Source organism: Tetrao urogallus (genome assembly GCF_951394365.1).
Source record: "Tetrao urogallus genome assembly, chromosome: 24".
NCBI lineage: Eukaryota > Metazoa > Chordata > Aves > Galliformes > Phasianidae > Tetrao > Tetrao urogallus.
In genome coordinates, this window is record NC_136837.1 from 3,116,168 (window position 1) to 3,135,321 (window position 19,154).

The following is a 19,154-nucleotide window of genomic DNA, read 5'->3' on the forward strand; positions in this document are numbered from 1 at the left end:
CCATATTTTTATTTCAGTCAGATGCTTCTGATAAACATCACTGGCTCTCGTTGTCAATTTTCGGCCCTTCAGATCAAAGCATTAATAAATCCATATTCACTGTGTCTTAGCAGTGAGACACCTGGGAGCACAGGAGATGCAATTCAGTTACATTCCATATCTTCCCCTGCCTTCTGTAAACACAGCAGATAACACTTTTCTTTTAAAGATTTGAGAGCTTACGATGCTCTGTTAAGGGGGGGGGGTTAGAAGGGACACAGAACTGCTCTTGGCCACAACAGCTGCTGTCGAGGAGCAGTGGCAGATCAGTGCACTGCAGTGTGGGTTCTGGTCCTGCACCACTGCCTGCAGTGCCCCAGGGATGGCTGAGAGCACCCAGCAAAAGGAGCACTGCCTTCAAAGCTGGGTAATCCATATCTGCTAACAGACTACTTCAAATCTCAGGTCTGGGTTAAAATTTGTCTGGGGTTTATGAAATCCAAACCAATTCCTTCCTATGTGATCCATGAAAACATACCAAGCGCAGGCTGATAGCAGGCAACACATCTGCAATACCTGGGGGAGGATTTAAAGAGAAGATTTCCAAAACAAACATTACAAAACATGATATTTTGAAATAACAGTGTTTCTCAAAGCTACTAACACAGGCAGGCCTGTCCTCCAATGGAGGGATTAAAAAATAATAATCTAAATAGCTAGTAAGTGCACCTTGTGTGATTTTACAGCCAGCTGAATTGGTGTATGATACACAGCGTTGGGTGCTGTGCAGCTGGCTGATTAACAGCATCCAGTGACCTTCACTGCCTGCCACAAGACATTTCTGCCAGTTATCCACCCACCCACAAAGAAAGTTCCCTCTACAACAGTGTTCTGAACAGGGACTGCAGTGGGCTGAGCCTGGTGGACAGAGGAAGACCCAGCAGAAGTCCCAGACCCAGACATGGCACAGTCAGTGCATTTGGACTCCAGCTGTGCACGCTGAAGCGGAACAGTTGTGTGTTTGTAAGAAATGCTGGGATTCCTAACAGGCTTTCAAGGGTTTTCAAAGAGCAGAGATTTATTTTCTTGCTGTGCATCTTACCAAGAGCAGAACTAAGGCCCATGGAATGCTGAGGGCTTTCACTTGGCTCCAGAGCAAAGTCTGGGGGCAGCTGGGGAGTTCCTTTCACACCATCCAGAACTGCTCTGACAGTGCTCTGCAGTCCCACAGACAGGAGGAACACATCAGGCTCCTGGTGGATGAGGGTATCAGAGAATGGAAGCTCTGCATGGCACGGACATCCCTCTCTGCCAGACCCGCTACCCAACGCAGTCGTTTGAAATGGATGGAATTTTTCAGACACAAGTTCAAATCACTTTTAGGAAATGCTCCTGCCCTCGATTTCCTTCACCAGCTGCCATACTGATTTTTATAGTTAAAGATCTCCTTTTTTTAAAAACACACTTCTGAGCTGAGGGTTCGCTTAAAATAACAAACAAATGTCACACCGAAACCGTTTCACTTTAACTAAGCAACTTTTTCTTCTACACATCTCAATGCCAGGTGTATTGTGCAAGCTTTTATGTGTGTAACAGACTGATTAGAACACCTAAGGAAAGCTCACTTAACAGATTAAGGACTGGTTATCGTGGCTGTTACTGCCATCACTCCACAGCTCCAGGGATGTTGCCAGCTGTGTACATACAGCATTGAAGGAGGAGAGACACACATGAGGGTTAATGGCAATGATATTCACCATAAGCACCCGAGCAGCAGCACTTACATCAATGAGATCAGACAGGTCATGAATGTAATACTTGAAGACAGATGCATTCGTTGCTTCCAGAGCCAGCAGATATTCATTTCTTGCCTTAATAGCCTTCAGCCTATTTTCTGTGTACTTTGCTTGGCGCTGGAAGAGAAACCAACAACAGAGCGCGTTCTAAAAAGAGGCACAGCAGCAACAGGAGCATTCTTAGTAACACCAACCAGAGCGAGGATACCGAGCAGATCTCACCCTGCTCACACGTTGTTGTTCACTTGGGCTGCACCCAAATCAATCCCAAAATAACACTGCACCTTCTGCTGCCTCGGATCTCCGTGCTGAGCTGCCCACCTGCTTGGCTGACTGCAAAGCACCTGCTCTGCATGCAAGTCACCTTGGGAGCACAAGCCTCCCTGTATGCAGGTCAAGCATTAAGCTGGCATGAACATTAAACAAAAGAGACAACCCCAAATCTTGCACACAACACGCTCAACGTGGCTTCCAAGCAAGCAGCTGTTGCTTTCATACTCTGAGCCTGTTTTAACGTTTGGGATGTGCCTGCAGAACCTGGGATAATGCAGACGGGCATTCAGTTATCCTAAGACAAACGTGATGCCAGCTTTCACCTTTCCTCAATCTCAATGTTGAGAATTTGTGGAGAAATTTGCATTTTCACACCACCCCCCTGTGCTGAGCTGCTACAAAGGCCTCCTCCTCACGCACTACACAAGCAATGCAGTGGAAGTACCTTCTCCTTCATTTTCTCTATTTTCTTGACAGAGCTCCGTCGGACGTGTTTCTCTTCAAATTTGACATTGGAAGTCGAGTCGGGGGAGCGCGGCGTCTGCTTTTCCTCTTGTTTCACTGACTTCCCAATCTGTTTTTCTTCCTGCTTCTCTGCCTCTTTCAGTTTGCTCTGAGCGCTGATGCTGTCAGCGTTGTACATGTGGTAGGTTTTCATAACCTGCAAAGGATGATACACAGGAGTTGCAGTGCATCACATTGGATTTGCTCAGGAAGAAGCAAGCTTACCTAACCAGCACAAGTAACCAGGCACAAAAGCATCCTGCCTTCCACTGATCTGCACGGCCAAACCTCAGGGCAGAATGGTTTACATCTAACTGGAAAGCATCACAAGCAAGGAAGGAGGAAGAAATCCTCAGAAAGAAGCTACATGCCTCAACGTGAGAATGTTTGTTGAATTTTGTGGTCAAAATGGCAGCTTTCTTCAACATAACTACATTATGATAGCTGCCCATCATGTTTGATTAATGGCCAAGCATCACACTTGGCCAGCAACCAGCAGGTCAGATCCGGCTGCTGACTGGAGTTGGAAGTATGTAAACTGGCAGAATAATGGGGGAAATTTTGCATCTCAACAAAGCACAACAAAGACATGGAAGTGTGGCTCTCAGCACAAATCCAAAATCAAAGTGGATTATTCTGCAGCTGCTTCTTTGTTTAATTTTGGCATGCGCCTTCTTGTACAATCCAATAACCCCCCCCCAAAAAAAAGGCTAAATTCAGCCTCCTTACTATTCAAAGAGAATTACATGCCAAGGCTCACAAGTGATGGCTTTTCATCACCAGGTAGGGGCTCCAAAGGGATGTTATCAGTCATTCCTCGGGGTGAATCAGTCGTTTAAACATCACAAGTCTCGAGGAGCTGTATGCAAATCTATAGTCTGAACATAACTGCTGCAAAAGCAACTCAAGGTTCAACTTGTTTAAATCTGATTTGATATGAAAAAGCACTTCCAGCCTTATCTAACGACAATATTAATGAAAGAGTGCAGCTCTTTTGCTCAAGGAGACCTGGAGCTCCCACTGCACAGACAACTTCTATCACAGCTCTTTTATTTATGTATTAAATGAACAGGTCTGAGATAAAAGACTCCCCAAAACAAAACATCCTTGTTTCAAAGGACATTCACATCCAATTTTGCATTAAGAAAACAGAACTAAACCAAAGGGCACCAACGTACAGACTGGCAGTTTTACCCATCATTACAAAGCCCTTCATCTCACATACGGACACCAAAATGAGCAGCTCTAATTTTGATTGCGTGCCCCAAACTGCACGGTTGCATAAATACACCCCCAAATCCCAGCTCTGATAAGTACCCACGTGCAAATAGTTTTAGAGGAAAACCTATTTATAACTATTCCACCTCAGCCTGAACTGTGGCACAGCTCCCCATAAGTAGGATGCACGCTCCATCTCCACGCAGCAATCAGCAAAGGTTCTCACATACAAAGAGACATTGTATTTAAACATGAAAGAAGACTGTGAACGCAGCCAGTATTAAAGAGAGACTTTCTGAATAATTTACACACACACTTTCAGCTACTGCATACGCTCGGCCTATAAAGCAGGCATTTATCATAACAGATGCAAAGCACTTTCTTTTCCTCTGTCACTACAAGTGGAGCTGGCAGAAAGCAAGGGAAGCAGAGACATGCAGTCCAGCTTTACTGCTTCCATCTTGCTGATGGGGCCACAATGGCAGCCCCAGGCCTGGCAGGGGGTCTTAGCAACTCCTCCCTGCCACCACAGTCAGCAGCATGAGACAGCTGAGAGACAACTCACAGGTAGCAGCACTCTGTATTTTATGTGTGTTTGTATTGTTATGGACATCCATTCTGCTGCTGGTCCTTCAGATACCCAGCAGAACAAGAGATGAATTTGTGGGAGTGTTCCTGGCAGCACCACTAAGAGCAGCCCCAGAAGCCAGCAGGTACTGAGTCCAGCAGGAAATCTTCCAATGCAATCAACCTCAGTGGCAAACGTGGCACACAGAGGTGATCTTTTCCTACTTCTTAATGCCTTTTTCCCCCCTCTAAGGCAATATTTGGTTTTGATACTGGAACGAAACAATTCTCTTCTATTTGTTTTGTTGATATGGGCAATTTCAAGAACGCTCCCCATCATGTTCCAGCTTTGATATTAATACAGGATTTCATCACAAGGTGATATGAGCTGACCCGAGAAATATCCCTGGGTCTTCTTTTGAAAGAATGAGGAAAAGAACACAGATCTCAGCACAATGACCCAACGTGTCATTAAGGAGGCATCTGAGCAATAAACCCACGAGTAGGTTCTGCTTTTACAACAACTTGCTTGGTAACAGCTACCAAAAGGAGCAAATTTAATCAAACAACAGGCACTTCCATTCATCTGTGTGAGAGGAGCAGTCCCCAAGCAGTGCACGAACTTTCATAAACACATCCCCCTCTGCTTCCCAAGGCAATGCTTTTCTTGGGGTCTCCAATGGATATACTGAGAAGCAAAACACACAGATGGAGACTCTAACTCTAAAGGGAGCTGTGCTGCTGAAAGAGCTGAGGAACAAACCAACACAGCAGGCTCCTCGCTGCTGAACTGCGTGCTGTCCTTTGTGCGCTCATTTCCAGATGCAGACTGCTCAAAACTGCTGTGCTGACCCAATTCAGCAACCTGACCTGAACAAAGATTTCCATGCATTTGAAAATAACTCTAAATCGCTCTTTGTAACAGCAGCACTGCGGCCAAAGGTGGCTGTGTGTGAAGGTGGGATCTTTGGGAAGCAAAGCCAACGCTGACAGAGCTGAAGCAATATGAAGACAGACTGAACACTGAGATTGATGGCACTGCATTCACTGGTGTGCATTGCTGCCTCCAATCACAGGGACTGCAGGAACTTATCAGCACTGGTGCTCAGGCTGTGCTCTAACAGCAAACTGGGAAAAGGCCAACGCTTCTTCCTTCGGTCTGAAAAGATGCCAAGAAGTCAATTGGATTTACCGTGTAGAGTTCATTCAGGACCTTTATCAAGTCTTCCTGGAGCTGCAATCCCACTTCCTTACTCTGCAACGAGAACAGAGAAATGAAAGTTAATTGGAGAAGATGGCAGAAAGGCAGAGGAAGCGAGCACACTCTACATCCACAGATAATCGAGGCTCAATTAAGTGCTATACTTACACTAGCAAATCCAGCAGCTGCTCAGCCCAGAGCCACTTATTTGGTCAAACTGCACAAACAATAAACTGAAACATTGCACAGGGCTGGCCAGAAGAGCCTTACAGCACAGAGGCAGGGAGATGTTTTGATAACATGACATTGTCGTCATCACAGGCCTGGAAATACCTAGATTTTCTGATCTTTGCAGGATGGAATAAGATAACACAGGACAGCTCGGTATGCACTGGAATATGGAAGCTCAGGAAACAGAAGCATCCAAATTTAGAGATGCATCCAGGAGGGAAACCTTACTGCAGTGTCTGCCAGCTCCTGCTTGATGTAAGATGCATGCACAGCTAGAAAAACTAACAGACCTATTCCCCTGATTTAAGAGGGCAGCAGACAATCTTTGGGATACTGAGATGGAAGCAGCAAGTCTGTCACAGGAACAGAGACAGAGGTGCACAGCAGTGCTGTGCGATGCTCCGATCCAACTGGAGCTTGTTCTGACTCTATTTGAAAGGCTATACGAGCCCTCAATCTATTTCTGAGCACAGCATCAATGTCAAATACATCTATTTTTTAAACTACAGTGAGTACATTACCATTTAGCCATAGCAATATAACTCACTCTGTCCCAGGGGCACTTGCATTAGTGAGCTGTGCAGGACGGCCTTAGGTTTAACAGCTCCAACCTGTTCCCTTTGCTGCAACAATAGAAAAAACTGCAGGTGGACACGAGGGGCTGTCAAAATCAGCTGCCATCCAAACCACCCTGCAGCCATACCTCAGATTTTAAGTATATATTTGCTTATTTAACTTCCCTGCAAGGCAACAAGCAGCCAATGCTTCTGCGTCGCAGTTGGAGGCAACTGCTGCACAAAGGGCAAACGTTCAGCTCCAGTTAAATACAAGAGGAACAGATTTCTGGTTTTCTAGTACAGGTTAGTGAAACGCCCCAAGACTCACCCTTGTGATTACCAGAGGATGGCACCTCCGTATGCAAAGCCCTCTTTGAAGAGGCACTCCTGCACACAGCACAGCCTGCATGCAAAGAAGGGCGAAGCTGCTTCCCTAGTGACTTCAATGGTATTAAGCTTTCTTCATTAGAGATGGGATTTCATGCTAAAATCTCTGCCATTTGCATTCTGCAGAAGGAAGGTGATGCACAGAGAAAGGCAAAGCCCACCTGTAAGGCCCTGTGATGCCTGCCATGAGGAACAGATCACTCAGGGCACACAGACACACCGTTATGCGTTGCCTTGTTGGAAGCAAACCAACCCAACCACTGAGGTTCACAGCCATCCCAGTGCTCAGGCTGCACTGCCCCAACCAGGAGCAGCCCCAGCAAGGATCAGCCATGAAACAGCCCTAGACATGCAGCCCCAGCTGTGCCACCTTTCACATTCTAAAATCTGCCTGCAATTTAACAGCTCTCATCATTCCGAGGTGCAGGAAGGACAAAAGCACACTGAATTCTACTTCCTTGGAGGTTTTATTAATGAAAGACATCCGGAGCAGCTACTGGAGGAAGTAGGGACAGAGCAGACGTCTCTTCATGCCAGCAGGACTATTCAGAAGATAAACAGATAGGTTCAAACAATCTAATAGCTACATTTTACCCATGCTTTCCCACTAATCAGAAAGCACAACTGCATCTACTGCCAGTTACTAAAACAGCAATTTTCACATTATTGCCACTGCCCACTAAGGCAGTATTTGCCCGAATGCACCTCCGTGCTCCACAGGTTTTAGGCACGCAATATTTGCTGGGTTAAGCAAATTTGATAGGTTCAGGATGATTTATGCCTCCTGACTGAGGGAAAGATTAAGAGATGTAATGCAAACAGACAAACCCACATTTAACCCATACTTCTGGCTATGATATCAAGACGGCATTAAAGCACGCGAAAAAATACTGATGGATTAAAAAGCAAGAAGATTATATGATGTAAAACAACCCATCTTTGCACAAGCAGCAGCACAGGTGGGAGCCTGAGTGCTTGGTGCTCTCCTGTGCTCCAGCCTCACACACTGAGACCTGCTGCAGGTGACCTGATGTCCTGCTGGGAAGACGAGCACCCTCCTTTTCCTGAGTCTTTGATTTAAGGGGGGAGGTGAGGGGGAAGGAGAAACGGATGATTCCCAGCCTTGCTGTAACCATTCCTGCATTCCTTCCATCACTGACTGCAGACAGAAGCTGAAGCTGCTGCTCACTGCTCTGCCTTTGTCTCAGCGTTGGGTGATGGATGGAAGTGATGTGCTGGGCCTGCCTGCCCCGAGCTCAGTGCTCATCACACAGGGGGAGCTTTTCAGCAGCATGCTCCATTCACTGCACTGCCTGAGCTGCCTTGGCCGGACCCACTGCCCTCCTCTCACCTGCTCTTCTCAGCCCATTTGCTCCTTTCTCACATAAAACTGCTCATTCATTCCACAAACTGCTGAAGCATCAATTATGCAAGGTGGAATAAAGGGAATATTTTAATGCACACTTGGGTCGGAGACGAAAGGAAGAAGCGTAGGAGCCAAACTGTCAAAACACAAAACTCTCTGCGTTTCCAAATGAGCTCTCAAGAAAGAAACTGCTGCACTTCCAGACTGCAAAAAGCCTTTCATTGAGCTGAAGGTAAGAGATTACAGGTGGCACATAAACGAGAGCTGAGCCATGAGCACTTAATGTTCCTCAACACAGATTCCAGCTGCTGAGGCAGCAAGGCTGAAGGTTAGCAGCAGCACAGCCGAGTTGCTAAGCAAGGTGATGGAGCAGCTGCTGCCCAAGAGCATCAGCCTCCACCAGTGGGGTGCTGCCTGCAAGCTGCCTTTCTCAAACTGCTTTTGCAGCCCCAAAGCTGCCCCAAGTGTGCACACACACACCCTTGCACATACATCCATGTACACACACTCCTTTGTGTGCTGGGGCCGGGATTCCCAGCACACCATGCCAGCTCCTGAAGGCCTCTTTGTCCATCCCTCCTCCCCTCTAATTTAAGCAAGATGTTTTTGGAATTGACTGCAGCACAGCCTGGCTGTTCCGCATTCCACCCAACATTAACAACTTCAGCTCCCAAGCATTTCATGGGGGGGATGATAAACAGGATTGCTGTCAGTATTTCATGCCCTGCATCTCAGCAGCCCCAGATCAGAGAGGAGATGCGATGGCTGCAGAAGCAGCACGCTGTGAAGCTCATGGATGCTTTCTGAACACGCTCAGCAGCGCTGAGCAAGCACACCAAGAGCTGTGCTAACACTTATCTCATGCCTTGCACTGGGTGCTGTTGGCCCAGCAGCACTGCAAACAAACCCATGTGTGCCCAGAGCCGCCCTCTCACACTGCTTCTCACATCTCTGAGAGCAGAGAAAAGCAGCATGCATTGGTAGGGCAGTAACATTAAGTGCTCCAATGTTTTTTAAATTAGCAGTGGGAGCAGGGAGGAAAGCCTCACTGAGAGCCATGATGAGATCTGCAGAGTATAGAGAGGAACAAAAGGAATCCTATGCTGACATTACAGTCAGGGCATTTATACTCCAGTTCACATCTACTCACAAAGATTGTTAACAAGCAGGCATGCCAGGTAGGATTTTCCAAGATCATACACACAGCACTTGCTAACAGAAGCTTAGAACCCTAATTAGAGTCCCAATAATGTGCTTCTCCCCTTCTTCAACAGGCCTTGAACTCATTTGCACGCAGCATTAAATATCATTTACCATCTTCATGTTCTCCCCTAAACAGAAGACCAACAGCATGGTATAAGAGCATCCCACAGCCAGCAGCAGCCCAGTCCATCCCTTATCAGCATCACACTCAGCTCACAGGGTTGCACGCTCAGCATTGCTCACAGCCAACCCAAAACCATGCAAGTCCAATGCAGTTTCTTGCACAACTTTTATGGACACAGCGCTCAGCTGTGACCCCAGCAAAGGGGAATTCCACAAAGATTTCTTCTTCTCCAGCGTCGAACACTCAGGAATTTTGAAAAGCTTAGAAAATGAGATCTGTGCAATACAACGCACGCACATATTTGGAGCAACAGATCATCAGCTGCTCCTTTAATGATCCATTATGCCCTGGTCAGTCTCGTTTAAATTACAGCCGTGTTATCGAGTTCTCTCCACCATTTCACCACTGATTTGTTTCACCACTATGTCAGTAATGAGGAATTTCTCCCACACAGTGCACAACACTGCACTTGGAAAAAGCTATTCTGACATCAAACCCCATCGCACTGCTGACTGCTGCCTCCCACCACACTCTGGGTTGAAGGAATCACTTCCCAAACACCCCCACCACCCCCTTTTCTCCTTTTTATCTTTTCCTGCAGCATTTGGTGCTGATGCTTCAGGCACTCTGTTCCAACAAACCAAACCATTCTCTGGCTGAGAGCACTCATTCTTGCTACGAAGCCAGCAGCACTCTCAGTCAAGGGAGCTGCATGAGAAACAGGCTGCAGAAGGTGAGCAGAGCCACCAGCAAAGAGGGAAGTCCTGTGAAATACTGCTTGCAATCTTCTCTCATTCTGCTCAGTTGTAATGCTCCTCACAACAGCTCCGTGCTGCCTGCATGCCCTGAATCCTCTTCTCAAGTGCTGCTATGCATCCCTAGGAAAAACCTGCAGGGATCGGTCAGGGGAATGACCAAGAGCAAGGGCTGCTACCTCTGGCCTGGCTGAGCCGCATGCAAAACGCAGGCAGGCTGTCACAACACATAGGAGATGAGGAACAAAACACAATAATGGACAATTTCAAGCAGTGCAAGGGGCCAAACCAAGCACACTGCTCATCCATTCCGGATGCAGAAGTGATGCTTTCAACTGCAGCATGTCCATCCCACCGTGCAACAGGTTCTGCTCCTTCCAGCCACCCACAGGCAGCTCCACGTGGAGCGGTCACTCCTCAGCTCCGAAGCAGACACACTGCTGCACACAGCACAGGTACCGGCACACACATGGCTGCACTCCTCCTCTCCTCCCTGCTGTAGAAGCATGCAGGTAGGAAGGCAGAGAGGAGAGAAATCGGAGCACATCGCTTTGCACCAGGCCTCTGCACCCTGAGCTGTTGGGAAAACAGCAGGAGCTCCATGCTACCTCCTTGGCAAGAACCACGTACCACTCTACCTGACACCAGCAAGGATCTGCACTGTAACATTTCCCCTTTCCACCCTTCCCTTGGCACAAAACCCAATCCTCCTCACCACCAGCAGATGCACCCATAGCTGCATGCAGTTACACGCGCTTTCCTCAGAGCACTTCCAAACTCTGCCCTCAGTGACAGCTTTATTCACAGCATTAGCGATGTACCTTTTCACACTGGTCGAGAAGCATACTTTTAGGTACACCCATCACTCCAACCAGTGCCTTTTTCCATAGGCTTCATTTTTTCCACATGCAATGTATTTATAAATGCTTCATATTCCACTACCAGTGCAGCAAACGAGGCGCAGTGCAGCTGAAAGTAGGTCAGCCGAAGCAAGGACCCCTTTGGAGAATTAATAATTCCTCTTCCTGATTACTGTGAGGCTTTCCTCCGACTCACTGTAGGTTTTTCATTTCACATCAAACGCTGTGCAGGGCGCTGGAGATAAACTGATTTTTTCCACAATTAAAGGTATTAATCGGGAAGCAAATTTCAAAGAGTCGCTTCGCTTTCTTCTTGTCGGGCTTTCTCCCCCTAAATATCCTTAAGGAACAGCAGCAGACAGGAATGCTACGCTGCCATTGCACATCCATAGGGGCAGCAGCCCTCAGGGAGCACAGCAGGATGGTTTTTGGGTGGGTAAGCTGAAAAAGATCCATTCAGCAGATACTGAAAGCGAGTGAGACTTCCACAGCCCTCATTTTAAGGATAGGGTTTTGTTAAATTGGAACGAAAGCTTTCAGTTTGCTGCTTGGGAAACCTCAAAGCAACAACAGAGAGAGGGATTGGAGGTAATAGACAGAGGGGACTGCCTCTCAAAGGGCACAGCATACACAGCATCACAGGATGACACTGAAGGATCCATCTGTAGGACAAACTGACAGCCATGGCACGACCTGAAGGGCTGCTCCATGCAGAGGGATCGAGGGCTGAGCTCAGGGGCAGCGAAAAGGCAGAAATGGGAATCAGCTCAAAGGGAAGAACACTTGGAACAGGTAATTAAGGTGGGTAAGCAGGAAGGAATCAAAGCAGTGCCCCCTACAAAAGCTGAGCAGAATCAGAAGTGGGCACAGCAACAGGGCCAACCTCAGAGCACTGCCAGCTCCCGGGATGGGGAAAAACAATGGGATGGCAGCACTGGGCAGCACCCTGCCTTAAAATCCCACTGCCTTCCCACGCGTGCAGCAGTTTGCTCTTAGGGCACTTCCACCAGCTGCTCCTGGTTTTATTTGTACACAAGCATGGTTATTTATTTCACCATTTCTCCTTGGTCAGCAGCACAGACTGCACCAAGCTGTGCCCAACCAGCAGCCCAGCACTGGAACACAAAAGCATTTCCTCACTAAAACACCAACACAACACACACAAAGGAGCACAGTGTTACAAGAAGCCCTGACGTTTTTGCTCCAGTGCAATGCAAACCCTACTTGCTGCTTCCCCACACCTCCACTGCCTGCCAGGAGCCATTCCCTCCCAGCACAGCCCTTATCACACCCAGCCAGGCCCTTGCAGCCTCAGGGCTGTGTTACAGCTGCACTTACATCCCATAAAAGCTCACTGCTTCTGACAGCACAGCAATGCTCAGGAGTTCAGCAACAAAAGGACCTCAAAGGCATCCCTCTCAACCAACGCATCCCTCCATGCTCACCTGCTTTATCCTAGCTTGATATCAAGTGCCGAGCCTAAAAAGCCTTCAATTATAAAGAAAAAGATCTCATACCTCAGCATTTTATTGCAAGCACTCTCAGCAAACCAAGATCCCAATACCACTATCTCCTCTGCAGTTCATAGCACTTACAACCCAGACTGCAAACAGATCCTAAGCGTCATTTACCGCTGCTCCTGCAAGCAGCCTGACACACAAATCCTCTTATAAAATTATTTTCCAAACAGATGTAACAAACCCTTCACTCCAGACTTCCAGATACCAGGAGTCACATCACAGCGTTTCCAGACGCAGCCAGGCAATGGCTCATGCCAGGTCATGAAAACAAGATTTGTGTGAAGTTTGCTACCCAAAATAACATCTGCAGGTTTACTATTAGTGTGACATAACACAGCAGCATCACCAACAACAAGGAGCTCTCAGCAGCAACATCAGGAAAGCCCAGCTTACCCTGCAGACAAGCACTGCTGGAGAGACATGAGGACACAGGGCTGGCTGCACAGGCTGCAATTTGATGGGGAGCTCCTAGCTTGCCTTGCACAGCTTCACAGGAAGGTCTGCAGCACTGCACAGAGCTGTTCTTCCTCACTGTTGGCCCCTGGAAGCAATGAAATTGCTTCTGATAAATTCTTGGTGATACCAGGCCAAGCGTTGCTAGGAGTATCAGTAATGATATGTAAGAAAAAGTTAACTCACTTAACTGGCAATAGACTCTATGGCTACAGAACACTCCTTGCCTGGAAGCAGCCTTCATCCAGGAGATGCTCTCCTTTTGGAGGTCAGCCCTTAAATGAGCCCAAGGAGGTGGGACCCAGGGTCCATCCCTTCCAGCCACATGGGAAGCACAGGTGAACCTGTGCCTCCTGGGCCAGCCAGCCTTCAGCAGGTGCTCAGTCATCAGTTCAGGCTGTGAGGTAGCAGTTCTCTTACACCTGTGCAGCTTCTGTATAAATTAAATGCTTCAAGGCTGTTATAGGCTGCTCCATTCCCTGAGCTGCTGCATCCTGCACTGATCTCTTCTCCCTCCACAAACGGTCTCAGGGTTGAGAAAGGATGGGAGATGCTAAGGGGACGGGGAGGAAAATGTTTTGAGATGCTCTCATCAACACAATTCTAACTTCCATTCAGGCCAGCCTGGTTTCTATCCTCCTTCCTAACCATAACAGCCCAAAACACGTACCAAATTTCTCTATTTATCAGCTGCTGTCTTATCCCACTGCATGACTGCAGGCAAGAAAGGATGCATTTTTTGGTTTTTAACGACCCAGCACAGGTGGAAGAGCAATGCAATACTGCACTGGCCTGCAGCCAGACAAGGAGCTGGAATTCAGCCACAAGTGCCCTTTGTTTGCAGAGCTTCCGCTCCGTCTGCAAGAAAGAAACCAAAGTGTTGGTGGTGGCTGTTGATTGTTTTTTCCCCCCCCCCCTCTATTACAGTCCTGCTCAAACCAAAACAAGACAAGGTAAGGCTCTGCTCACGCAGGGGCTGAAAGTTAAGCTGCAAGCTTCCAGCCAGACTGCAGTGGTGTCCATTTCCATGCATGTCCTTACGAGGCCCTTTCTGAGCCACCTTGCTCAAGCACAGCCCCTGCTGAAATTCAGAGCAGAGATTACTTATCCTTTGGAAGGATTAGTGGAATAGAAGAGTGGCTGCCATTCAGTAATCCCATGTAAGTATCTAATCAACCATAATGTAATTACCAGAAAGTTTTAAAAGGTCAAAAAGGCCTCAGTGTGACGTTGCTTGAAAAACCCTACTTGGAGGATGCTTAAAAAAAAAATTCTAAGAAAAACAGAATGCAACACTTCAATATGTAATCTGTTGTAATCACAGCCTTCTGCTAGCCATTAAAACCATTAAAACCCTCAAGGAACATGCACAGCAATGACAACGAAGGCAGGAATTCTCCTTAGCACTGCTACAGCAGAAATAACTCACCCAGAGCACAGTGCATTGCAGAGGTGGGCAGTGGGGGGAGAGAAATTGCTCTCAAAGTTCAAACTGCAATGCTTTCAATGTGTCAACCAACAGATGGTACAATCATTGACAAATCTCTACGCAGCCCATGCATAACTATTTAATAGAGTTTCAAAGCCTTCATATCACATTTCTCCAACAGGAAGAACAGATTCTTAATAGAAGAATACACCCACACTGTCCCATCTTCCTGCTCCAGGTAGAACTCAAGGGGAGAGAAAGGGGAAGATGCCAACCAAAGGGACCTCCGTTACATTTTCCCCTTTTCTGGAGGAGAACAATACATCCTTGTGTTACTTTGAATGGTTGGAGTTCTCCCTAATTTTACTTTTGACTTTCTACTCCACATTGGATACCAATTTATCTTTGGAGGATTGTATTGGATAATTTTAGAGGAAAAAGAATCATTTTGGAACAGCCGATCTTGATGCCTTGTTCCTTTTCCTTAAATAAAAAGGTGGAAGCTTGGAATGTTTATTTTTATTTAAAGGAAGCTTCGAAGCACACACCAAACTGCAAGCAGGCTGAGAGGAAAAACTCAGCCCACATTCACTCAAACCTCAATCCTAAAATTCTAGGACAAGAAAACAATTCATCAGTGATAAGTCAAATGCAGTTATCCCCCAAACCAGGCGTTAGGTACAAAGAACAACGACGAGATGGGCCAGAACATCTCCCATTTTGCATTTTGGAACAGCAACAACAAAGACATGCAGCACTCAGTTACCTTCTTGAACAGGCGCCCAGAATCTTCGCTGACCTGGACGAAGCGAGGGATGATGTTGTTGAGATAGATGTCACTTAGGGTGGTGTGATCCCTGCTCTCCCGCTTCACTTGGTTTAAGAGGAGGTTCCAGCAATTGACTGGTGAGAGCACATTCTGATCTTTCCTATAAAGGATGCAAAATAGAAACAAGAATTGGATGGGACTTCACCTGAAGGAGACAAAACGGTTGTTAATGATGTTCTGTATCTAAACACGCCAGAAACGTGGCTGCAGTGTGGATTTGATGAGGGAGATGGGAGCAAAGAAAATGGCTCTGGCACACACACAGAACGAGCCCTGCATCACACACGGCTTGGCTTTTCCCCCCAACAAGCTGCTTGGGCAAGTGCAAGCTACAGGATGCCAAATGCACGCTCTGATTTGTCCTTTCGAATCCAAGAACTTGAGCACAAATTGCAGGGCCCGAGGCACAGTGATGGCTATGGAGCCTGACAGTGGGGTCTGCAATGCTGCCAGATCCTCTGTGCCTCACCACAAGCAAAAGGCTTCAAGCACACAGTTAGCTAAACAGCATCTGCATAGGAAACAAAATGTTATGTCTTGTATAAAAGCAGCTCTGTGCAAGAATCTGCATCTGTCCTGAATGGAAGAGAAAGCAGTGCTCATCCCACAAGCTGCACATTCCCATCTCTGAACTTTTTCAACCTTACGGCTGATTCCCTGCACATCCTAAAAACACATAACACAAAGGACCAGGGAGAAGCAGGAGAATCAGCAACGTGGATCAAGCCAACAAACACTTGGACACCTTTGCCCTGGTCGCCAAAAAGGCCAATGGATGCAATGGCTTGGACCAGGAATGCTGTGGTGAGCAGGAGCAGGGAAGTCATCCCACCCTGTACTCAGCACTGGTGAAGCCTCACCTCGAGTGCTGCGTTCAGTTTTGGGCACCTCAGTACAGAAAGGACATGGAGGTGCTGGAGCAGAAGAAGGACAGCAAGGCTGGGGAAGGGCTTGGAGAATGTGGCCTGTGAGGAGAGACTGAAGGAGCTGGGGCTGTTTGGTCTGGGGAAGAGGAGGCTGAGGGGAGACATTACTGCTCTCTTCCAATATCTGAAAGCTGATTGCAATGAGAGCAGGAGCCACAGCAGCCCTTCATAGCCCTTCTCATGACATCAGTGTTTGGAGCTGTAGTGCAGTATGAACAATTTTAGAGAGAAAAAGCACAGTTTCCAAACAGCTGATTTTGATGCTTGGTTTCTTTCCTTTAAAAAATGAAAAGCTTGGGAAACAACTGCAGCTCATCATCTGCGCTGTTTCAGGGCTTGGCACGTGTGACTTTGTGTGTATATAAAGGATTCTGGGCTTTCGGTTCTGGTGTTTTGAATAAAAACATAGAAAATAAAATGTGAGAAGGCAGAGATTTCATTTAGACAATATTTGCCTTTGTACTTCAGTGTCGCATATTGCAGATACTGCTGACACGGGCAAAACCAGATGGAACGATCAAAATGCAGAACTGTACAAGGTTGAAACTGCCAGATGTTAAGCTCTATAAATCAAGTACTTGCCCTCAGATCTCCTGCAATCAGTGTCTGCAGCATACTGTTTGTTTTGTTAATATGCCAAGGAGCTAATTAGCAATTGCAAGACCAGGCCACTCCAGTGTGAATGCAGCAGGCTGCAGCCAGCCCTAGAAGGGCACAGAGGGGCTGAATCCATCTGAAATGCAGGCTGAGAGCTTCCACCACGACAGGAGCTGTGCACGTTCCATTTAGGCAGAGGGTTTTGTTTGTTTTTTTTTTTTTTCCATTTTTGATTTTCAATTTTAGGTGAGACAAGAAACAACACCTGACTTTCTTCCAATACAAACAGGGCTGAAGGAGGTCCTCAGCAGGATGAGGTCCCAATGGAGCAGCGCTGGAGTGAGGTGCATGTGCCAACACAGCCACTGCCTCTGCAGCAGTGGTGATGGCAGAAGACAGGAGGCAAGCTGAAGAGGAGAGGATTGCAGAGGATTGTCAAGAGGAGCACACAGGGAACAGATGCAGCAGTTGGGTTGGCTGCAGCAGCGCTGCAGATATACTCTGCACACTGATTTAGTATCTGCCTTCAAAGCTGGAAGAGCTACATAAAACATCCATAACTCAAAAGTCAAAAGAAGGGATGGGAATGAAGCACAGGAACAGTAAGAAAGGGCTCCTCACAGCTGGTCCTACTGCAGCCTTTCCAAATCCCATCTCAAAGCCCCAAGCAGCCCGCTGCTGCTTCCCCAGCTCCTAGGAGTGAAGCAGCCCAAAGCTCATCCACGCAGCCTCTGCAGCACTGCACCAGATGACAGCCCACAAACACTCAGCTCTTTTCAGCCCCAATGACCCCCATGGCATTTTCTCCTCCTCTCTCTGAGTTTTCACAGCCCGCTCAGCAAACCTCGGCAGCCTCACCACGCGCTTTGGAGGATCCCAGCTACAACCACAGCCAGGAGAGCCTGCAGGGCAACAGCCTGCTCACAGCACCCAAAGAAAACCAAAGCACAAACTGAGAAGCAGGAGAGATGCAATAGTTAAGCAGCCAATTCCCAACCGCCCAAGCTGCTGCACCGCAACTCCTGAAGCCATCCGAATGCAGCGCATAGCACGAATACCACCAGCCCATGAAAAGTATGGTGAGCAAAACTGCTGGTGTCTCCTGGCGCCGCTTAGGTTGTTGACACACTGCATGTGGTTCAATAGGAAAGGCAGTCCTGCAGGAAGGAGCAGTCACAAACCCCACATGATTCTCATTTGCAAATGGCATCGTCACCTCCAGGTCTGCGCTGGAAGGGATGCGCCCCGACCCTGCATAACCATCACTCTGTGCTCTCTGAGGTTTTCCCTTTCCAATTCCTTTCATTTCCTGGTGCCTGTTGGTTTCATTAACCCCTGCTGAATGAGAACAGCTCCCTTCTGTTAAGCTTTTAGAGGAAGCGAGAACCAACTTCCCCCGATGACGGGGCAGCACAACGCTGTCACCCTGGCAAAAGGGAGCCAAAGGAAGGCCAGAAGACAAGCTGCACAGGAACAGAACAGAAAAGGAAAGTTACTTGTTTCAGCTGTTATGGTTACTTGTTTCAGGGCTTCTAAATAGCCCTTAGGACTCCACGCACTTTAAACTTCTAAACCACCCCTAAAACACAGCGTTTTCTGGGGAGGAACATGGCAACAGCTTTCACAACACAGAGCAGAAGTTATACAACTGTTTACAACAGGCCCTTTTCTATCATAACCACAAGCAGATGGCAGAGAAGCAATTTGTGATTTCCATTAACCATTTCAATTCTCAAAGGAGCTGGCAGAGAGATTCTGCTCCCAGCTCTAGGGCACTGCAGGAGGGGCGAGGAAGGAAACAGCAGCAGTGATGGTTGGGTATAGCCAGCAGTGATGGCCTGGAGCTGCTAAGCAGTAAAAACCAAACCTCAGGAGCTGGATACCAACTTTTCAAAGTGATTTTGCACTCACTCGACTCCAGGTTCCCCTGCAACAGCAGGAAGATGCCAGCATCCAGGTTCAACCTCAAGCGCTGTTTATACAGCTTAAAGATGGTGTGATGATAACGAATCCAGGGTTTATTTAGGTTAGCCTAAATTGCAGCAGATCACAGCGATTGGGGGTGTTTGGGAACAGGAAGAGGAAGTTGTGCACAGATTTTTAAGGAACCACAAAGTATGAAGCCCTGTGGTTTTCCAGCGTTATCTTGATCGAGTCCTGTGCAACTTCCACTTCAAAGGCTTCGGTCGGTCTCGAAAGATCAGAAGGGAAGATTGAGTCCAAGTATCTGAACGTTCTTAATTAAATTACTGATTCATACGAGGAACTCACAGACGATCAGAGATTTATCTGCTCTAAGGCAGTGACATTGGCTCAGCACTGCACAGTAGGCCCATTCAGGGTAGGAGCAGAAAAAACATCTTAATGAGCAGTTCCTCC

General features: G+C 47.4%; 1 protein-coding gene across 5 annotated transcripts in view; it reads right to left on the bottom strand.

Annotated features, from left to right (window-relative positions):
• The window catches only part of SRGAP2 (SLIT-ROBO Rho GTPase activating protein 2), a gene marked incomplete at both ends in the record, with an annotated part of 78,712 nt that overhangs the window by 32,550 nt on the left and 27,008 nt on the right, over window positions 1-19,154 (bottom strand). For all 5 annotated transcript variants that reach the window (XM_079546499.1, XM_079546498.1, XM_079546497.1 and 2 more), the window contains 4 exons: window positions 1,764-1,892; window positions 2,494-2,709; window positions 5,530-5,592; window positions 15,190-15,352. In XM_079546499.1, the coding sequence (XP_079402625.1) occupies window positions 1,764-1,892; window positions 2,494-2,709; window positions 5,530-5,592; window positions 15,190-15,352 (571 nt within the window). The remainder of the gene's footprint in view (window positions 1-1,763; window positions 1,893-2,493; window positions 2,710-5,529; window positions 5,593-15,189; window positions 15,353-19,154) is intronic.